The sequence below is a fragment of the Gymnogyps californianus genome, chromosome 2, assembly GCF_018139145.2.
Source record: "Gymnogyps californianus isolate 813 chromosome 2, ASM1813914v2, whole genome shotgun sequence".
Lineage (NCBI taxonomy): Eukaryota > Metazoa > Chordata > Aves > Accipitriformes > Cathartidae > Gymnogyps > Gymnogyps californianus.
The window spans coordinates 152,060,963-152,075,375 of record NC_059472.1 but is presented as its reverse complement, the minus strand read 5'-3'; the positions used below and the strand labels follow the sequence as shown (position 1 = coordinate 152,075,375).

Below are 14,413 nucleotides of genomic sequence, written 5' to 3'. Positions count from 1 at the left end.
GTATGAAACAAAAAGAGTGCTTTCTTTCAGGAAATACAAAATGTAAGATAATCTTAAATTGTGACTTAACCAGTATATGCTGAAGAGTGTTCTTCAGGTTAGAAACAGAAGAAGACGTTTTCTACAGCTCTTCTTTGGTTCGTTATTGAAAACAGAAATTTTCCTGTTTCTTGCTAGAAGATGATAATGTATACTTATTGCCATATAGTACCTACTTACTATCCCACAAACCAGCTTATAAACTTCAAACATTTAATTAAAACTGACTAACTTTAAAATTTGGCCTTGAGCTGTCAGATTTGTTGTAGGTCCCAGTCATCAAGAACCGACAAGCTTTAAGATATATTTATTTATATGCATTTTTTTTGGGGGGGGGGGGGGGGAATCATAAGTGCCACGTTTCAATTAGAAGCCTTATTTATTTGTATTTGAGGTTAGAGCTTTTTTTAGGTTTGAGATAATGGTAATTTGTTTTTCAGAACAAAGTTACATATTGGTTTTGCTTATGGATCTTACTTTTGGATTGAATTTCCCCAAAATAAGAGAGTTGTCATCTGTCTTTCCCCTGCTCTGTCAGCATATTGCCATTATTTTGTTGTGGAGTACCAAGGTGCATTTACATAATCTTTAATTAAAGCCTCTCCAAAAAAAAAAAGTTAAAAGGGAGAGTATTTGCCAAGTAGGCTGTACAATTAGGTTCATGTTATTGACAACTACATGAAGATGAGAGCTTTTTCCACCTGCTGTGACTTTGAGTAGCTGATTTAAAAGGATGTCCTGCTTCTGTCAGAGGTGATATCGGGGGTTTTTTTTCTTTCATCTTGCTTACATCTTATACACAGATAAATATAAGTAGATGCAAACTCCTGAACTAAATAGTAGTCACTGATGTATTTAGTATAGTTTAACATATTTCAGGACTGTGTGTTTTATTACTGAACTTTAAAAAAAAAAAAAAGGCGTCATTGTGATGTTATTGTGGGTAAAGTGTAACACATTTCCGATAGCTGTAAACTTGATACTCTTTTGCCTGTGTTTTCTAGGACTTTTTGCAAGAGGGAGAACCAACATCTGCCCGATGTGATGACTTGGCAGCACTAAAGAGTAAAGGCTGTCCTATGGAAGATATAGAAAATCCCAGAGGTAGCAAACAGGTGCTTGAAGATAGAGAAGTAACGAATCGTAAGATAGGTGCTGCAGAGAAGCTGAAACCAGAGGCCATTACACAGATCCAGCCACAAAAATTAGTACTGAAACTAAGAGTCGGTAAGGACAGTTTCGTTCTAGTCTTAGGATGATTTTCCTGTCACCACCACATCTGCATTTTTTTGTTTTGAGTGTGTAACCATTTTGTTACAGAAACTACTATTGTTCAGATAACCTGAATGATAGCAGAGCCATTCAGGTCAGCCCCAGGTGTTAAGATACTCCACATACCATTTGATTTTTTATGAAAGGTTAGATATTGTCACTTGTTCCCAATAGAATTTAGGAGAAAATAGATACAGCATGGATTGATACATGTATCAGAAGGGTAAAATTGTTTTGTTTTCAGTATTTTGTAGTTGATTTTCTACAGTGTGGCTTCTTAGAGTGAAAGTAGAGGAGTGAGCAAAAACTTAGAGAAGTTATGAGAGCATTTCCTTTTCCTTGAAGTACTGCTGTTGCCTAAAGTCTGCATGTCTGAACTGAATGGTTTTGTAGTTATGCAGCAAAATTTTTGGATTGCTATGTAAAATACTTTCCAGAGGCTAAAGATGTGGACACAGGACTACAGTAATGAGAACAAAGTAGTTGTGTACTATTTCCAGCCGCTAAAGAGAACTTTATTTAATTCAAATGGCAGTGGGAAACAGGGCTAGTAGCTCATACAGTACTTGAGCGTAATGGAGATTGTCCTTAAGGAGAGTTTCTAGGTACTGCAGACACATTCAACAGGTACCTTGTATTTACCTGGAATAAGAGCTGGTACTTGGGGTCAGCTGCTTGGTGGTGATCGCCTTAATAAATGCAAGATGATCTGAAGAAGCTTAGCATGATGAGGAGACGAAGGAATGAAAGTTATTTCGCAATTTTGTTATTGCCCCTATTTATTTCTAATGTGACCCTTTCAGCTTCAAACCAAATTATTGTTCCTCTGTTGACACAGAATTGTGTTCGTCAGAATACGTGAGGGACCTGGGCAACCAGAACCTAATTACCCAAAAGATTATTACTCTGTTTATAAGCACTTCTCTTGGTCATAAGTTCTCTGATGAGGGACTGTGTGCTTGCAGAGGGGGATACTTGCTTTCTGTGCAGGCCATTTTGAACAGTAGCTAAGGAAAATGTAAAGCTTTTAGCTTTTAGGTTTTGGTTTTGGTTATTGGGGATTTTTGCCTTTTTTTGGGGGGGGGGGGGGGGGGGGGTGAAAACCATGCCGCATAGCTGCATGATCCATATGCTATTCACTTTGCCTATCTAATAGTTTCCCCAGTTTGCTGATTTTGCTCATATTAAGCAAATGTTTGCTAATTATTAAGCAGACTTAAGCAGCAGTGATATCACCATTTAACTTCAGTGACTAAGCTGGGTGGGTGAAAAAACTTTATTCCTTATTTCATATATAATGGGCAAAAGAATACTTTTCCGTTTTCTGGGGGGCAGTAATTCTTCTGCAGTGTCTTTCAACATCAGAGCGAGACTACGTGTTTCTGTTGGCAAAACTTGGAGTCTGGGCTTACAATTGCAACAAATAGTAACTTGCCATTATCTGACTGCCATTTCTGTGCTCTGAGCCTGTATTTGATGCAAAGTAACTTGAAATATTCCATCCAGAACTGTTTTTTCTTTTATAAACCTATTTAAACAATGTGGGTTTTTTTTAAACTAAACCTTGAGAATTTTTGGAGTCATCTTGCATGCAAATAGATATTGAAAATTTGTGCTATTAGATCTTATAGGAACCTTGTTAAAATTATTGCGAGTATGAAGAGTTGAAATTGCAGGAACTAAGAGAGGCTTAATTTTTGCCAGGCTAGTATTTTCTATGGGGAGATAAAATACCTTGGAAATATGAAGTAGGACATTTGAAAGAAATACTTAATGAAATTTTTGCATCGTAATTTGATGTTAAGCATTTCAGTTAACACAAGAAAAAAAATCACTCACCTCTAGTTCAAAACCTCCATCAGTATTTCAAAGCCTTTCCTTAAAAAGGCGTTTTTCTTGCCAGTGCAGTTGTGGAATTTTTAATGGTTTCTATTTGTTGTTTAATCTCTGAAACAGGGGAACCCCAAACATTTTCATTAAAATTTAAGAGAGCTGAAGACTACCCCATTGACCTTTATTATCTTATGGACCTCTCCTATTCTATGAAAGATGATTTAGAGAATGTGAAAAGTCTCGGAACGGCTCTGATGTTTGAAATGGAAAAAATAACTTCAGACTTTCGAATTGGTAAGAAAGATTTGCCTATTCTTAAAAAAAAAAAAAAAATTTAAAAAATCAAGTTTCCTTCCTGATGTTTTTCACATGATTACGTATGAAGAGTAATTTTTTTAAAATTAGCAGTATTATGGGAGATACTCTAATACATAGAACCTGTTGAAGAACATAAGAGTACTTGGTGGTGTTGGAGAAAGTGGAACATAAACAAGTCTGAGAGCTATTTCTGATGTCAGTTCAGCTATAATGCATTTGCATTCTGCTATGTCATAATATAAAAGACTTCCATTCTTCAACTTACAGGGTTTTTATTGTTCTGTCTTAGGCTTTGGCTCTTTTGTGGAGAAAACTGTAATGCCATATATAAGTACGACACCAGCCAAACTCAGAAATCCTTGTACAGGTGACCAGAACTGTACAAGTCCATTTAGCTATAAAAATGTGCTCAGCCTTACCAGTGAAGGAAATAAATTCAATGAACTTGTAGGTAAACAGCACATTTCTGGGAATTTAGATTCTCCTGAAGGTGGATTTGATGCAATAATGCAGGTTGCAGTTTGTGGGGTAAGTGTGTATTCATTTTCTTTACTGCTCTATTAGATGAAATTGTTTGAATACAGCCTTATTGTTTTATGGTGGCTGACGTTTGAACATGTCATCTCATGCTAGCAAGACAAGACAGACTGTGCAGACTGCATGGGTGCATGCATTTGTCTTCTGTAGAGGCCTCTAGTGAGTGAGTGAAACCAGGAAATGTGACAGTGCCGATTAGAGGTCATGTTCACAGCAGATAGATGCATTTCAAAGACAAAGTTTTTAAAGTTTGCTGTAAAAGAAGAGTCAAATTCTGCTCAAAAGTGTATGAAATCCTGAGTAAGCAACTATTCTCAAATTATTTCAAGGCTTTATATGCTTCTTGTAGTTATTTCAGAATAGTTTGGTGAATTGTAACTTCTACTAGCTTCTCAGAGAAGTAGATGGAAACCTGATTTTTGTTTATTTTTGAAGATCTGATCTAGATCACTGCATTCTTCTTTGGAGTTTCTGTAGTCTGGCAGACCAATCTATGCACCTGTACAACTTGGACCCCCAGAAAAATGATATCCAAGTTTATTGCTTTGTTACCATGTTATTTTTGCTGTAGATCAATGGAGTCAGGACTTTCTGAAACAATCTGGTGTCTTATTTTAAAAGTGCAGTGTTAATCATAAGCCTTCTGGGGTCTTTTGTTAGTTTTTTATTTTTCATGGTTGTGGTGGGTTGACTGTGGCTGGATGCCAGGTGCCCACCAAAGCCGCTGTATCAATCCCCTGCTCAGCTGGACAGGGGAGAGAAAGTATAATGAAAGGCTTGTGGGTTGAGATAAGCACAGGGAGAGATTATTCAGCAATTACCGTCACGGGTAAAACAAACTCGGCTTGGGGAAATTAATTTAATTTATTACCAACCAAATCAGAGTCGGGTAATGAGAAAATAAAAACAAATCTTAAAACAATTTCCCCCCACCCCTCCCTTCTTCCTGGGCTTAACTTTACTCCCGATTCTCTTTACTGCCTCCTCCCGAGCGGCACAGGGGGATGGGGAATGGGGGTTTGGGTCAGTTCATCACACGTTGTTTCTGCCGCCCCTTCCCCCTCAGGGGGAGGACTCCTCACACTCTTCCCTGGCTCCAGCGTGGAGTCCCTCCCACGGGAGACAGTCCTTCACGAACTTCTCCAACGTGAGTCCTTCCCATGGGCTACAGTTCTTCACGAACTGCTCCAGCATGGGTCCCCTGCAGGGTCACAAGTCCTGCCAGCAAACCCGCTCCAGCGTGGGCTCCTCTCTCCACGGGTCCACAGGTCCTGCCAGGAGCCTGCTCCAGTGCAGGCTTCCCACGGGGTCACAGCCTCCTTTGGGCATCTGCCTGCTCCGGCGTGGGGTCCTCCATGGGCTGCAGGTGGATAGCTGCTCCACCGTGGACCTCCATGGGCTGCAGGGGGACAGCCTGCCTCACCATGGTCTTCACCACAGGCTGCAGGGGAATCTCTGCTCCGGCGCCTGGAGCACCTCCTCCCCCTCCTTCTTCACTGACCTTGGTGTCTGCGGAGTTGTTTCACATCTTCTCACTCCGCTCTCCGGCTGCAGTTGCTGTTGCACAGCAACTTCTTTCCCCCTTCTTAAATATGTTATCCCAGAGGCGCTACCACTGTCGTTGATGGGCTCGGCCTTGGCCAGCAGTGGGTCCGTCTTGGAGCCGGCTGGCATTGGCTCTAACGGGCATAGGGGAAGCTTCTAGCAGCTTCTCAGAAGGTGCCCCTGCAGCCCCCCCTACCAAAACCTTGCTACACAAACCCAATACAGTGGTAACTGGTATTTATGTGACACTTTTAGATGGTCTTCTCTCCTCAAATTAACTATGGCTTCAACTCAATGGAAGAATTAAAAAAAAAAAATAGGAAAGGGTAGGTTACAGAATTAGGCCCTGCAGTTGTGGGCCAAGATGCTCATGGGACAGTGAAAAAGGGCAGTCCTCTGGCAAGCACTGTGCTGGGTATGAATCTGGACTAGATTGGCAAAGCCTGATGATTCTTCAGAGCCTAACACCGGGCAAGCCACAATCTTCTAATTCAAGAGTGCAGCAGTGCTTTACAAACTAACGTTGTCCTCTGTGCTCAGGGTGTGTGGTAGTGACATAGAAGTGGACTTGGCATTAAGGAGCTGGACTGACATGCCCAATTTCTAAAACCCTATCGCTCTTCAGATACTCTAGTGAGAACTGAACAGACCAAACAAAAGTACATCTCAAAAAGAATGTTTCTTGCCTTTGGTGAAAAAACAGCAGCAGATGTTTTGGAGCAGACATTTAATTAAATGCAAGTGCTTTTAAGGTTTGAGTGAATTATATGATTTCCACGGTGACACTTTTGCAGCATGGCTTCTCCTAAGCCTGTCTACTTTTTCATGCATTTATCTCTCAAGTGTTGGTCCCCAATGCTATAAAATAAATTGGTGCAAAATACCAAAAATCCATTTGTTTGTTTCCCAAGGAACAAATTGGCTGGAGAAATGTTACAAGACTATTAGTGTTTTCCACGGATGCTGGATTTCACTTTGCAGGAGATGGTAAACTTGGTGGAATTGTTTTACCAAATGATGGGAAATGTCATCTGGAAAATAATATGTACACAATGAGCCACTATTACGTAAGTCTTTACATCACCTTCTAGGGAAATTAATATTTTGTGATGCTTAAGCTCAGAAAAACTCATTAGGTCATCTGGTATAGGTTCAGACCTCTACGTCTTTTGAACTTTACCCATTTACCTCTGTATTACATCAAGTGACTTTAGCTTAACTAAAGCAAATGTGCAAGAATTAATCCAGTCTTGATTGGAAAATTTCAAGAAATGGCAACTTTCACACTATGATTTGTGTTGTTTGATTTTAACCTTTTTAATAATTAATAATCCTGCATGTCCACTGGCAAACTAGTGGCTCAGTCCCATTATTTTATCATTTTGCTAGTCTTTGTGTTCAGAAGTATTTTACTACTGTAAAGAATAATGTAATGTAGAGAGCTCCTTGTCAGTTTTTTAAGACTGCTTGAAATCTTATGATGCAAAGTTTATGAAAAAAGTGTGCTTAACAACATTGACTTCATGGTTTATTGATAGGTAGATCAGACAAAAGGTGAAAGGAAAAATATTTACTGGATGAGGTAAACACCGTAAGCTTTACAAATTTTATGTGTTCGTATATTCCTAAAGTTAAGTGAGTATTGTTCAATAAAAATCTAAATTTAATTCAGTTTTATTTCATCTTTTCTTTATGAAACAGTGCAAAAGGTAGTGGTTTTTGCTGAGATAAGTCATATGGAAAACTATCAAAGGTAATTTTCTGAGAACATGGAGATTAGGGATTTAACCTGGAGACTTTAAATGGCAGGGAAGACAATAATGTTGTTTTGGAAAACACACCTACCTTCATGGGGCATCTATGGAATATTTTCAATGCCTGTTTGTTTTCAGAGGTTGTTTTGGTTTAGAACTGTGACATAAGCTGGCTAGTTAGAAGTCTTACGTATGTTTCTAGAGGTGATTTGTATTTATGATGTTTTCTAGCATGTGTCCCAAATCTGAATTACATTTTATGCTTGATTTTTATAGGATTATCCCTCTATTGCTCATCTGGTACAGAAGCTTAGTGAGAACAATATTCAGACAATCTTTGCTGTTACTGAAGAGTTTCAGGCAGTTTATAAGGTAAAGATAAATAACACATATTTCTGGTCTCGGTACTTTTTTCCCTCTGACACAAGGACTGACTCAGATTTGCTCTGAAATGATTAAAATTGCTTGATTCGAAATTAAAGTAAGTATGGAAGTTAAGTGATCATGGAAGTAATGTTTTGCTATTCACGTTTTTATTATTAAGCCTTTTTTACTTGTTCAAATTGATACTGAGTGCATGTGTGATTTCCAAAGAGAGAGTGCCCCTCCTCCTTGCCCCTCTTTATAGGTAGGAGGGAGTGGAGAACGTATTTGCAGTGCTGCTTTTTATGACCATTTTTACAGCAAAATAGCTGAGGGGGATGTGGACACTGAATCAAGAGACACACTTAGGAAAGAGCATGTTTTGTCCTTTGTGGTCTGTTTATATTCCTGATGTTTAAAATTAACTAAACTGCTGTATGTGATTGTGAAATAGGAAATGACTGTGTAAAGGAGATGCATATTTTTCCTTGTTTTAACCTAACAAGGTTTTTTTTTTTTTTTTAGCTATATTCAAATTGTAAGGGGTTGGTTTTTTTTCTTTGGAAATCATCTTTTATCTGCCTATCTTTAATGCACTAGAAGTGTGGTGCTTCTTTAAGATCTTGAAGATACATTTTATGTGGTCAACTTGTACAAGAGAAGGTCTTAGTATTCTATTACCAGATTTAACATGAAAATGCAAAGGAAAAGAAAAGGCTGGATATTTGTTTGTACTAGTAGTGCTGTGTATAACCTCAAAAATCATGAAGACCACTGGCAACGCTTTAGCCTTTTTTTTTTTTTGAAGTACTTGATCTTGACTAGTTAATCCACTAAAGCATTATATTACCACATAGATATTTATAGTACAAATTATACTTTGTTTGTTAGTAAGACTGTAATTTGCCTTTTACTTTTTTGTAAATATTGAAAGGAATTGAAAAATCTGATACCAAAATCAGCAGTGGGAACATTGTCTTCAAACTCCAGCAATGTGATTCAGCTGATCATTGATGCATACAATGTAAGTTCAGATTTTATTTGGGTTGTATTTATTTTTCTTGCTTCTAAGCTGTTATTAGTTTTTCAGGCAGATACTCCAAGGTGGATTTTATTTTTTTTCTACAAAATAGGAAGTTAGTACACTAAACTAAAATATACCACTATTGCAGTAAAACCACATTAGACATATAGACACTATGATAGTAAGAGGTTAGATGACTAGAAAGATGTGCTCTTAAAGCCACTTAAAACAAAACTAGAAAGAAAAAGTGATCATCCGTGTTTTCCCTTCTAAAAAATAAAACCCACAACCAAAAACCCCACTGTTTCTTCAGCATCTTAGTTCTTGCCCTCTTTCTATGTGGAAGAGAAAAGGGCCATTTTGCAACCTCTTGACCCCAAAGAAAATGTCTGCATCAACCTCGGGTACTCCTGGGTTTGGCCCCAAAATACTTTATTCATAGCTGTGTTGTGTAAATGAGCCCCATTTCTCCTTTGGAGTACATGGGGCAAACAAGTGCCTCCAATGTCCATAGAGATCTGCCCTGACCCTGCCTAACAGGGTTCAACCGTGAGAAGGGTGCACCACGGCGTGACTATGGGCAGCCCTGGGCTGGTGTTTCTTGGCATGTTGGAATTTACATAATTCCAGTGTGCCCATGGGATTGGCGCTTAGACTATGCATAGTTGTATAATGTCTTTTCTTCAGCAAAATGCTTGTGCGACTCAATTCGAAGTTAGCTAATAACTATTGGTTTAGTCCCTTTCTTCAGAGGTTATCCTGGAAAACAGTAAGCTACCAAAAGGAGTGACAATCAGTTATAAGTCTTTCTGCAAGAATGGCGTGAATGACACACAAGAAGATGGAAGGAAATGTTCTAACATTTCAATCGGAGATGAGGTAACTTACAGTATATGTGCTGCTACTAAATATAAAATTCATTTAAAATGTCCAACACTCAGTATTCTTTTTTTTTAGTAGTACAGACAAAACTCCTCTTAATAATGTGGCACTCCATTTATTTTTCTATGCAGGTTAAATTTGAGATTAATGTAACAGCTAATGAATGTCCAAAGAAAGGACAAAATGAAACAATTAAAATTAAACCACTGGGATTCACTGAAGAAGTGGAAATTAATCTCCAGTTCATCTGTGAATGTCAGTGTCAAAGTGAAGGAGAACCTAATAGTCCAGCTTGCCACGAAGGAAATGGAACATTTGAATGTGGTGCATGCAGGTAAATAAATAGACATTTTGTTTATTTTTGCGAAAGAGAAATATGAGCAAGACCTTTGTTTCCTTAATTGGGGTTTATTTGGTTTTACTAATTTTTTTAGTGAAAGGACAAGAATTACTGTTACAGATCTATTTCTTTTATGATATTTTGACATACTGCCTGATCTCTGCGAATAATCCCTATGCTGGAATTCATAGTATTGATCATTAGATTGGCAGCATTGTACAAGTCAGAATTCAAATTTGGCCTTGAGTCAGTATTTTAAAGGATATAGGTCTTACTGCTTTTTCTGTTTCTTTATTTAATTTTGAGGTCCATGTAATATGGCAAAATTATGGATTTATGGCACAAAATGAATGGTATTACTTTGTGATGTTTTTGCAAGTATTCATACTGATCTAATTATATCCTTCTGACGTGAGGTCTGTTGATTTCAAGAAATTCGAAGGCTTCCTAGTTTTTTGGTAGGAGCTCCTACCCAGATTGGCACCAATTGTTTCATAGCAGAAAAGAGTAAAAAGTCGTAAAAGAACCACCTTTTATTTTGGATGACATCCCAGTCTCTTCTTCCTGCTTTATTTCGAACCTTTCGGGGTCTTGTTACAATGTTTCTTCTAATTGCATATATCTATAAATCTTTCAGAATATATTTTTTTGTATACTTTTGCCTTTGAAATGTCCATTACTGCCAATCACAGGGATTAGAATACACATGTATTCCTTATTATGCATTTGAAAATTAAGTAAAATGATACTGGATTTTCTGGAATTATACACAGTGAAAGCAGAGCAAAATCTTAGAGTTTCAGTGGAGATTGGTTGGAGATCAACCTATAAGTCAAGGTTTAAGCCTCCCCTCCCCCGCGCGCCCCCCCCCCCCAAGAAACCTAGAGCAAAAATGAAAACTGTTTCTGCTTGGAAACCCTTGAGACGAGAATGGTAAGAGCAGAATGGAATTAAGATCTTCTCCAGGAAAACAAGATCCAGGACTTTGGAAAACAGTACTGGTTCTTGCTCAGTGAACTGTAACTGAAATAAAATGTAGAATTCTCATTCCTCATGGTTTAATATGTGACATTAAAAATAAAGCAAAAGATACTGACTTCACTCTTAGAGGACTTTTGGTGTAGGATGGACTAACATCTGCCTGGTGAAGTTGTTGTTGGTAGTTAATGGGGTGTTTGAAAGACTGAGATATGGCCCCCTAACTGCTTAGTATTCTGTAAGCTGAAGAATAAGCCACTTTGTATCCAGTATTTATGGTCCATTGCTGCATTTGCAGTCAGTTTTTGATGTTCCCTTCAAATAAGGAGAACAGGGTTTCCCATCTTGGCGTAGAAAGACTTCCTAAATTTGGTATCACTGTCACTGGTGTCCCCATGGTTTCACGTGGGGGAGAACAGACCCATGGGTAAGAACAGCCTTTTGCTTTTGCAACAGTAGCAGTTTCCTGACTGAACCTTGTCTCTGGCGCCCCACAACAGTTTGTCAATCACTGCTGGGAACAAGAACCACCTCTGTTTGTTCATTGATACTTTAGCCTTGATAATGAGAAGTGCTGATCCCCAAAGATCTCGGCTGAATTTGCTGGTGCTCAGCAGTTCTGAAGATCAGCTACTCCCTGCCTAATTGCTGTTCACGGGAAATCTTTTCATTGAAAGATGACAGCAGCTACAGTGAACTGACTTAAAAATAATTATTGTTCTGTCACACGAGAGAGGGATTAATAGGGGTTATGTGGCAATTTAGTTGAAGGTGGTGACACATAGTTTCTCACCCGGAACGAGTAATCAGCATAGAAGCAACTTAGTCCAGTTCGCTCCAGCAGCTTCAAGAATGTCTATGTAGGTGTCAGCTGGAAACCTCATTTGAAGTTTAATTTGGAATATTCCTTGAGAGAATAGTCACTGTTACTCCTGCTCTTTGTGTGATTTTTGCAGTCTTTTTATTGTATGACTTTTAGGTTTAAAATTTCAGTCATGTTTTTACCTTGCAGATGTAATGAAGGACGTATTGGAAGACTATGTGAATGTAGTACAGATGAAGTAAATAGTGAGGATATGGATGCTTACTGCAGGAGGGAGAACAGTACAGAAATATGCAGTAACAATGGAGAATGCATTTGTGGACAATGTGTGTGCAAGAAAAGAGAAAACACCAATGAAGTGTATTCTGGCAAATATTGTGAATGTGATAACTTCAACTGTGATCGATCAAATGGTTTGATTTGTGGAGGTGAGAAACTACTTCAGAGTTTTCTGCAGGCAAAACTGGCCAGCAGTTTACAAGTCTGTCAACTACCCTGTAGAGTAGTGATACTTAGCTTAAAGACCATAGCTACTTGATAAGAGAGATGAGAATATCCACAGATTTAGTGATTGAAAACGTCTGTTAATAAAACAGCTCTCTGTGATCATGAACATATAGTGTGTTAATACACATTTCACCTTCCTTGAATCACAGCACCAAGAAGGATGTAAAGTGAACTTGACTTCTGCTGTTTATTACAGAATTACCCTCAGGTATTATAGTAGAGAATGCTGAGACAACTGGCCTGAGATTATAATGTTATACTGGCTCAGTGTAACCACTGCGTCAATAAAAAGAGATAATGACCTCAGCTTACTTGTAATAGTGAGCGCTTGACTCGGTGCTTGACAAGATACCAGTGAGATGCTATCACTATTCTGAAAGGTAAGTGAAGATTAGAACATGTGAGATCCAGAAGAACACCTTAACTGCTTGAAACAAGACTCTGATGGCAGTTAATTCCCGAAATCAAAAGCAATTTGGAAAATTGTCCAGCAGCCAGTGTCTAAATTATTTTGCTGCTTGTATTTTTGTCCTGTAACTTCCCTAGGCTGCTTTGCACATGGAAGTACCTGGTAGGAGTGTAACTACTACCTCAATTTTGACTGTGATTACAAAAATAAAACAGAGAAGCCACTAAGCTTTAACTGAATTATGAGAATACCTCATCTGTCTGATTTGCTCAGAATACACTATTGCTCACCAGCTCCGCAAAGGATAGGAGCAATGGTGGTGGTGTTCCAAAATGTATGGTGACAGATAAGTATTGACTTAAACACTTTATTCTCAATGGAGAAGGAAGTGTGTAGCCAAAGATCTTTCCATTTCATCCAAATCATCCTTCTGGAGATACAGGTATCTTGTTTTCTGTGTAGGGAGTGTAAGGAGCATAAAGTTTGGTTGGGTGGGTGAGGTCAGAAGTACAGCATCTGAATGGTGGTGTTCTAGGGAGCCAAAGGTGTTTCATTTTTCTGTGTTGCGAAGTTGGTAAGTTAGTGTATTCCTCATCTTTTTAGGTCTTGCTTTATAAATTTGCATAGTGATAGATACGGAGACAGGAGTGATCAATGCATCTATATACATACAAAATTGTGAAATGAAGCAGTGCTGTAATGCTCTCCACCCAGGAGATATGGCCATCACATTATACTGTTCTTGATCAGCTTTCCATAGTCTTGTTATTTTGTTTATGAAATGAAATCAAAATATAGGAGAATGGGAAAAGGGGAGAAATGCCTGTAAGTAGTTTTTCAAGGAGCTAAAATATATTTTGTAGCTCTTAATTCATTAGTGCCTTCATTATCTCCCCACCAGGGTTTTCTTTTCCCTGTATCTATCCTGAGATGGTGAACATTTATTTCTTACTGTCAAATTTTATGTTTTATATTCGACTTCATTCCACTGAAATATCTTTTCAATGCACAGGAAACGGTATCTGCAAATGCAGAGTGTGCGAGTGTTTTCCCAACTTCACTGGCAGCGCGTGCGATTGTTCTTTGGATACTTTTCCATGTATGGCATCTAATGGGCAGATTTGCAATGGAAGAGGAACCTGCGAATGTGGCACCTGTAATTGTACAGATCCCAAATTCCAAGGCCCCACATGTGAAATGTGTCAGACTTGCCTCGGTGTCTGTGCAGAGCACAAGTAAGTACCTAGAAAACCAAGTCCCAGCTTCTATGCGTTTGAGTTTGTGATAGTTACGTGTGCAGAATTTTTAAAACAAGGCTTTTTGATACTGTGCCCTACTCTACCCTGAAATGTAGGGACATCATATCATATCATCCCTTTAGACAGTAAAAGTTGTTGGGTGAGAATCACTAATTACAAACAAAACATTATTAATACAGTATTTTGATTGCTTCCAGGTAGGCTAATTATTTCTTAAATTCTTGCCCTGCCATTTTTTGTTAGGTATAGAAATGTGTATATTATGTTAAATCAGTTTTAACCATTCAGATTGACTTGGGCAGGTTACACCTTTCCCCTGTTTCATGTATGATTATTGACAGGCAACCTTCTGCAGAGCTGGAAGGAACATAAGTCTATAATGTGACAGGCTGCAAAGTCCCATCATCTTGACCTTTTGAAATTAATGTAACAAAGGTGTACGTATACTGTGCAATTTCCAGAATAATTAAAACTTCAGCTAAGCTTTTTGCTTAAAACTTACATTCTGAAATACTATTGAAAAAGTCAGA

The 14,413-nt window shown here is 38.3% G+C and overlaps 1 protein-coding gene across 2 annotated transcripts in view; it reads left to right on the top strand.

Annotated features, from left to right (window-relative positions):
• The window catches only part of ITGB1 (integrin subunit beta 1), a 47,411-nt gene that overhangs the window by 21,467 nt on the left and 11,531 nt on the right, over positions 1-14,413 (top strand). For both annotated transcript variants that reach the window (XM_050915726.1, XM_050915725.1), the window contains 10 exons: positions 1,044-1,266; positions 3,268-3,438; positions 3,752-3,990; positions 6,456-6,611; positions 7,575-7,670; positions 8,596-8,685; positions 9,424-9,564; positions 9,699-9,901; positions 11,898-12,136; positions 13,637-13,859. In XM_050915726.1, coding sequence (XP_050771683.1) covers positions 1,044-1,266; positions 3,268-3,438; positions 3,752-3,990; positions 6,456-6,611; positions 7,575-7,670; positions 8,596-8,685; positions 9,424-9,564; positions 9,699-9,901; positions 11,898-12,136; positions 13,637-13,859 — 1,781 coding nt within the window. The remainder of the gene's footprint in view (positions 1-1,043; positions 1,267-3,267; positions 3,439-3,751; positions 3,991-6,455; positions 6,612-7,574; positions 7,671-8,595; positions 8,686-9,423; positions 9,565-9,698; positions 9,902-11,897; positions 12,137-13,636; positions 13,860-14,413) is intronic.